The sequence below is a fragment of the Lipotes vexillifer genome, unplaced genomic scaffold (assembly GCF_000442215.2).
Source record: "Lipotes vexillifer unplaced genomic scaffold, Lipotes_vexillifer_v1.1 scaffold1293, whole genome shotgun sequence".
NCBI classification, from domain to species: domain Eukaryota; kingdom Metazoa; phylum Chordata; class Mammalia; order Artiodactyla; family Lipotidae; genus Lipotes; species Lipotes vexillifer.
Genome location: NW_006790911.1, coordinates 1,660,905 through 1,669,518, shown reverse-complemented (window position 1 = coordinate 1,669,518; position 8,614 = coordinate 1,660,905). Strand labels below are relative to the sequence as shown.

At 36.8% G+C, this 8,614-nt stretch overlaps 1 protein-coding gene across 1 annotated transcript in view; it reads right to left on the bottom strand.

The window, feature by feature from the left end:
• The window catches only part of INPP4B (inositol polyphosphate-4-phosphatase type II B), a 352,372-nt gene extending 351,559 nt beyond the window's left edge, over positions 1–813 (bottom strand). The window contains exon 1 of the mRNA XM_007464000.1: positions 723–813. Within this exon, the coding sequence (XP_007464062.1) occupies positions 723–813 (91 nt within the window). The remainder of the gene's footprint in view (positions 1–722) is intronic.
• Between the last annotated feature and the right edge of the window lie 7,801 nt (positions 814–8,614).

Genomic DNA, 8,614 nt, shown 5'->3' with positions numbered 1-8,614 from the left:
GTGGGGGGGGTGGGGTGGTGGTGGTGGGTGGGTTTAATGGTTATTAACAATCTGCTGTAAGCTCTGACAATCAAATTTCTCAAAAAAACTCATCCAACCAATACGATTTTCTAAAGATTATTTTTATAATGTAAATAAAATGAGAAGCTAGGCATATGTTTGCCAGGGTTAAGTAACTGGGCAACAAGAATCTTCTGAAAAGAAAAAGACACAATTTATGCTAAACAATCAAACCCAAACTCTAAGATGTTAAGCATGAGAGAAAACGTACAATTCTTCCAATGACTTTAATTACTCGAGTAGCACAAAGACCAGTGCTAATGTTCAACAGCAAATCTTGGCCAGATAGCCAAGCTTGCCCTTTATGTGACTTAGTGCTCTCAGGTATGGCAGCGACAGGCTAAGCATCTAGTGTAACCATTGTGCCCTAATGCTTTCAACTGAAATGTCTTTGGTTTTAAAGAGAAAATTTCTATGTTCCAAAAAATAATTCCACATGAGATTATAAAAATGTTCAATAGAACGTGTACTTAAAAAGTATTTATTAATGTCTTAATACACATTCAAGAATGATGATTCTATTTGCTATTGAACCATTTCATAGATGATCATCTACCTCACCCAAGATAGAAGATGAGAGGCATATCATAGGTTCAGAACACTGAAACAAACAGTGAAAAGGAACAAAGTTAGTTAATTTGGGGGGGTGCGTGCATACTCACTTGTGAACTGAAATTCCCCAGTATCATTTGCCTGGGGTGTGGGCAGAAAGTTCTGGCCTTCTTCTGATGCTCCTTCCTCTTTGATTTCCATGATCAACCTTCACAGTTCTTTAAATCTTCCAAATATTTGTGCCCAAATGTCACTGCCAATGATACCTGGTTTAATACAGATGTATCTTCACACTAAAGTCCTGATATCCCACTCTGAAATTCTGCATTTAGGAAACAGCAACAGCAAAAATCTCAGTTACTTCAGAGTTCAGGATAAAGCTAAGAATTAAAGGTAGGTAGAGCCTACAGCTACCTCCATATGAACTTCTTTCCTGCCTATCCCACTTTTACTTTCAGAAACAATCCACCCAGTTAATGTACCATAAACTCTGGGTTAAATGGGTAATCTCTATGCAATCACTTTATAGTCATATGAGGGACTTCTAAATTCTGAAAGGTATATTATTCCTCTTTTAGTTCATTTTGTAAAATAGCAGATAGCTATATGTACCTAATTTAGCAGCAAGAGCAGATAGCATATTGTCCAGGCATTAGCATGTTTTGCTAAGGCGAATCTTGCTATCATTCCTTCCAGTAGAACTGCCCTCTGTGCTCATCTCTCTATCCACCCTTGTTAGAACATTGTTCATGAGCACATAAAGATAATTTGGCAGGACGCTCTCCTTCCAAGGTGAGCCAACACGTTGTTCAGGGGAGCTTCCAACCTCATCATTATCCATAAAGTCTCTTGCTGCTCTGTCTGATGAAGGTTTAATTATTTAATGATTGGGGTATACAGGGAAAAGAATGAATAATAATTCTAAAAAGCTAAAGCTCCAAGGGAAATGAAAATAATGGCAAAATGATGAAAATTAGCATGGGGAAAGAAGCCTCCAAGAATTTAATACCCTGTTGCACAGACAGCCTCAAATAGTATCAGATTCATTTTGATATTTAGCATGTTATACATGACCAAGAACGATTAGGAAAAAAATCAATGTTGTTTAAAATCAAGTTACCAGCTGAATTAAAATGTATAAAAATCTTTAAACGTCTGCCCAATGCTGTTTAATGAGATAGCAGCAGTAGAGTTTGGTTTGGAATACTGATTTGGTTTCCAGCTCCACAAGTCCACAAACTCACTCTTTGTTGTTCTTAACAAAAGCACCTTCATTTATAATTCAGCTCTAGTTTTTAATTATCATCTGGCAAAAATTAAATCCACAAACCATCTTGAATCTTTAGAAACGATTACAATAAGGTTGCAGATAAATACACATTGGCTTCTAAGGATACAACTAGAAATAATTGCTGGGGTAAAGGGCCATAGCACTATCAATAAGACCAAAATCATCAATTTGATAATCATATTTTATTTATCTTTTTATTGAGTTATAGTTCATGTACATTATTATATAAGTTACAGGTGTACAATATTGTGATTCACAATTTTTAAAGTTATAGTGCATTTATAGTTACTATAAAAAATTGGCTATGTTCCCTATGAGGTACAAAATATCCTTGTAGCTTATTTTATACATAATAATTTGTATCTCTTAATCCCCTAACACTATATTGGAAATAAAAGCAAAAATAAACAAATGGGACCTAATAAAACATAAAAGCTTTTGCACAACAAAGGAAACCATTGACAAAATGAAAAGACAACATACTGAGTGGGAGAAAAATATTTGCAAAGTATATGACTGATAAGGGGTTAATATCCAAAATATATAAACAGCTCATAGAATTCAACATTAAGAAACAAACAACCCAGACACAGACTGGCTGAATGGATACAAAAACAAGACCCATATATATGCTGTCTACAAGAGACCCACTTCAGACTTAGGGACACATACAGACTGAAAGTTGAGGGGATAGAAAAAGATATTCCATGCAAATGGAAAACAAAACAAAGCTGGAGTAGCAATTCTCATATCAGACAAAATACTCTTTAAAGTAAAGACTATGACAAGAGACAAAGAAGGACACTACATAATGATCAAGGGATCAATCCAAGAAGAAGATATAACAATTGTAAATATTTATGCACCCAACATAGGAGCAACTCAATACATAAGGCAAATGCTAACAGCCATAAAAGGGGAAATTGACAGTAACACAATCATAGTAGGGGACTTTAACACCCCACTTTCACTTTCACCAATGGACAGATCATCCAAAATGAAAATAAATAAGGAAACATAAGCCTTAAACGATACATTAAAAAAGAAGGACTTAATTGATATTTACAGTACATTCCATCCAAAATCAACAGAATACTCATTCTTCTCAAGTGCTCATGGAATCTTCTCCAGGATAGATCATATCTTGGGTGACAAATCAAGCCTTGATAAACAAGAAAACTGAAACTGTATCAAGGTTCTTTTCTGACCACAAAGCTATGAGACTAGATATCAATTACAGGAAAAAATCCGTAAAAGGGGCTTCCCTGGTGGCGCAGTGGTTGAGAGTCCGCCTGCCGATGCAGGGGACACGGGTTCGTGCCCCGGTCTGGGAGGATCCTGGGTGCCGCGTGAGCCATGGCCGCTGGGCCTGCGCGTCCGGGGCCTGTGCTCCGCGATGGGAGAGGCCACAACAGTGAGAGGCCCGCATATCGCAAAAAAAAAAAAAAATCCGTAAAAAATACACACACACGAAGGCTAAACAATACACTACTTAAAAACCAAGAAATCACTGAAGAAATCAAAGAGGAAATCAAAAAATACCTAGAAACAAATGACAATGAAAACATGAAGACCCAAAACCTACAGGACGCAGCAAAAGCAGTTCTAAGAGGGAAGTTTATAGCAATACAATCCTACCTCAAGAAACAAGAAAAATCTCAAATAAACAACCTAACCTTGCACCTAAAGCAATTAGAGAAAGAAGAACAAAAAAACCACCCAGTTAGCAGAAGGAAAGAAATCATAAAGATCAGATCAGAAATAAATGAAAAAGAAATGAAGGAAAAAAAAAAAAGAAAAGAAATGCAGGAAACAATAGCAAAGATCAATAAAACTAACAGCTGGTTCTTTGAGAAGATAAACAAAATTGATAAACCACTAGCCAGACTCATCAAGAAACAAAGGGAGAAGACTCAAATCAATAGAATTAGAAATGAAACAGGAGAAGTAACAACTGACACTGCAGAAATACAAAGGATCATGGGAGATTACTACAGGCAACTCTATGCCAATAAAATGGACAACCTGGAAGAAATGGACAAATTCTTAGAAGAGCACAACCTTCTAAGACTAAATAACAAAGAAAGAGAAAATATGAACAGACCAATCACAAGCACTGAAATTGAAACTGTGGTTAAAAATCTTCCAACAAACAAAAGCCCAGGACCAGATGGCTTCACAGGCGAATTCTATCAAACATTTAGAGAAGAGCTGACACCTATCCTTCTCAAACTCTTCCAAAATATAGCAGAGGGAGGAACACTCCCCAACTCATTCTACGAGGCCAACATCACCCCGATACCAAAACCAGACAAAGATGTCACAAGGAAATAAACATACAGGTCAATGTCCCTGATAAATATAGATGTAAAAGTCCTCAACAAAATACTAGCAAACAGAATGCAACAGCACATTAAAAGGATCATACACCATGATCAAATGGGGTTTATCCCAGTAATGCATAGATTCTTCAATATATGCAAATGAATCAATGTGATACACCATATTAAAAAATTGAAGAATAAAAACCATATGATCATCTCATAGATTTAGAAAAAGCTTTTGACAAAATTCAACAACAACATATGATAAAAAGCATCCAGAAAGTAGGCATAGAGGGAACTTATCTCAACATAATAAAGGCCATATGTAACAAACCCACAGCCAACATCATTCTCAGTGGTGAAAAACTGAAACCATTTCCACTAAGATCAGGAACAAGACAAGGTTGTCCCCTCTCACCACTATTATTCAACATAGTTTTGGAAGTTTTAGCCACAGCAATCAGAGAAGAAAAAGAAATAAAAAGAATCGAAATCAGAAAAGAGGAAGTAAAGCTGTCACTGTTTGCAGATGACATGATACTATATATAACGAACCCTAAAGATGCTACCAGAAAACTACTAGAGCTAATCAATGAATTTGGTAAAGTTGCAGTATACAAAATTAATGCCCCAAAATCTCTTGCATCCCTATACCCTAATGATGAAAAATCTGAAAGAGAAATTAAGGAAACACTCCCATTTACCACTGCAACAAAAAGAATAAAATATCTAGCAATAAACCTACCTAAGGAGACAAAAGACCTGTATGCAGGAAACTATAAGACACTGATGAAAGAAATTAAAGATGATACAAACAGATGGAGAGATATATCATGTTCTTGGATTAGAAGAATCAACATTGTGAAAATGACTCTACTACCCAAAGCAATCTACAGGTTCAATGCAATCCCTATCAAACTACCAATGGCATTTTTCACAGAACTAGAACAAAAACTTTCACAATTTGTATGGAAATACAAAAGACCCTGAATAGCCAAAGCAATCTTGAGAAAGAAAAATGGAGCTGGAGGAATCAGGCTCCTGGACTTCAGACTATACTAAAAATCTACGGTAATCAAGACAATATGGTACTGGCACAAAAACAGAAATATAGATCAATGGAACAGGATAGGAAGCCCAAAGATACAACCACGTATATATGGTCCCCTTATCTTTGATAAAGGAGGTAGGAACATACAATGGAGAAAACACAGCCTCTTCAATAAGTGGTGCTGGGAAAACTGGACAGCTACATGCAAAACAAAGAAATTAGAACACTCACTAACACCATACACAAAAATAAACTCAAAATTGATTAAAGACCTAAATGTAAGGCCAGACACTATAAAACTCTTAGAGGAAAACATAGGCAGAACATTCTATGACATAAATCACAGCAAGATCCTTTTTGACCCACCTCCTAGAAAAATGGATATAAAAACAAAAATAAACAAATGGGACCTAAGGAAACTTAAAAGCTTTTGCACAGCAAAGGAAACCATAAACAAGATGAAAAGATAACCCTCAGAATGGGAGAAAATATTTGCAAATGAAGCAACTGCCAAAGGATTGATCTCCAAAATTTACAAGCAGCTCATGCAGCTCAATATCAAAAAAACAAAAAACCCAATCCAAAAATGGGCAGAAGGCTTAATTTCTCGAATGAAGATATACAGATTGCCAACAAACACATGAAAGAATGCTCAACATCATTAATCATTAGAGAACTGCAAATCAAAACTACAATGAGCTATCATCTCACACCAGTCAGAATGGCCATCATCAAAAAATCTAGAAACAATAAATGCTGGAGAGGGTGTGCAGAAAAGGGAACCCTCTTGCACTGTTGGTGGGAATGTAAATTGATACAGCCACTATGGAGAACATTATTCAGGTTCCTTAAAAAACTAAAAATAGAATTACCATACAACCCAGCAATCCCACTACTGCGCATATACCCTGAGAAAACCATACTTCAAAAAGAGTCATGTACCACAATGTTCATTGCAGCTCTATGTACAATACCCAAGACATGGAAGCAACCTAAGTGTTCATCAACAGATGAATGGATAAAGAAGATGTGGCACATATATACAATGGAATATTACTCAGCCATAAAAAGAAACGAAATTGAGTTATTTGTAGTGAGGTAGACGGACCTAGAGTCTGTCATACAGAGTGAAGTAAGTCAGAAACAGAAAAACAAATACTGTATGCTAAAACGTATATATGGAATCAAAAAAAAAAAGTTCTGAAGAAACTAGGGGCAGGATAGAAATAAAGATGCAGACGTAGAGAATGGACTTGAGGACACGGGGAGGGGGAAGGGTAAGCTGGGACAAAGTGAGAGAGTGGCATGGACTTATATATACTACCAAATGTAAAATAGCTAGTGGAGATGATTGATGGAAAAAGGAAAAATCCAAATGCTTCTATCTGCTGTAATGAAAGGAAGGGGGCAAGCAGAAAATGAGGTATGATCTGAAAAGGGACAGAAACTTGAGGATAGTCTCCCTAAGAATCTCAGTTGTTTTTTTTTTCTTTCAAGGGCATATTTGGGAGCTTTGAATAAAGAAATATTTCTTGACTTCAAAAGCATAGTTCAGACCATCATACTGACTTAAGTAAGTCAGAGAAAAACCAATATCATATGATATTGCTTATATGTGGAATCTAAAAAAAATGGTACAAATGAACTTATTTACAAAACAGCAATAGAGTCACAGACATAGAAAACAAACTTATAATTACCAGGGTGGGAGTGGGGGAGGAATAAATTGGGAGATTGGAATTGACATATACACACTACTATATATAAAATGTATAATTAATAAGGACCTACTGTATAGCACAGGGAACTCATCTCAGTACTCTGTAATGGCCTACGTGGATAAAGTTATCTACAAAAGAGTAGCTATATGTAAAACTGATTCACTTTGCTGTACAGCAAAAACTAACACAACAATGTAAATCAACTATACTCCAATAGAAAATTTTAAAAATAATAATAAAAATTAAAAAAACCCAAAAGCCTAGTTCATAAAGGAAAATATTAATAAATTTGATTACATTAAAATAAAATATTCTGTAAGCAAAAGATACAATAAAGCATGCGAAAACAAATTACATACTGGGAAAATATGTTTGTAACACAGTAGTTTTCAGCTTCTGTTTAGACAAAGATGTAAAGAATATTACTCCTACCGTAAACTCAAGAAAAAGCTGAATAATATATAAAATCGTAACTTTTCCTTAACTAATCAGAGAGCTTAGGTCTCAGAGCAACCAACCAGGCTGAAATCTAAGGAAAGACAGAGGCCTCCACAGAGCAGAGCTTTCAGGCACAGGAGGAAGGGGTGTCAGTCTCCAAAGAAGCTGGTAATAAGAATTCAATTGAAATATTTAATGACTTACTCAAGGTCAGGAGTACGCCAGCATGAGTGTACAGAGCTTCTGATAGCCACAAATTCAAAGGTAGTTTGCCCCCACTAACAGACTTTCATGGACCTCATCACATACTCATAAGAAAGACTGGGAGCACAGTAGGATCTGAAGAAGGCAATCACCGGTGGTACAGGCCTGTGAGAGCAGAGCAGCAGTCACTGCAGAGAAAACACAGCACAACACTTGCATCCTTATCCCTACAGAACAAAGATGGCAGGCCCTGTTGTCATCAGCACACAGGTGAAAACTCATTGCAATTAGGGGATGGAACAAGAGAAGGGAAGGAGAGTTGCCCGGGATCAGATCATTAGAAATCTTCTGATCCTCTATTTCTGAGACAGGGACAGGGTCACTGAGAAAGCCCCATCCCTAAGACCCGAGAACACAGATTTTGCCTAAGATCAACGTTGAAATAGAACAACAGAGAATGTTTCTACTCCCAAACACCAGGCCAGCAAACACTAAGAAATAAGTTAACAGTAGGTTACCACTGGGGGAGACACAGAAGCATGACTGGTGGACCTCTCTGATGTAGAAGCTCCCAGGAAAAGTCTAAACTGGAGGGTGGAGAACAAATTCTCCAGCCACCCAAATCCCACCCTAAACACAAGTGAACACAGGAGTAAATCTGAAGCTACAGGTGCACTGAGGGTGGGCATAGCAGCAACAAAACCCTAACCCGGCTCAGTTACTGACTAGATTGATTCAACTCTCCCAACACACAGAGGCTTAACAGAAAAAGAGGACAGCCCACTTCCAGGCCTAAGTACTAATTCTTTCACACCCTACTGTCCTACACACAACACAAAACAGACGAAGATAAGAGGATGAAGAAGAAGGAATACACTCAAGAGAAAAAGCAAATACACAATCAAGAGATCCAGACTCAGAAAATACCCAAATCTGGAACTATCAGAAAGAGAATATATTAAAGACTGTAATG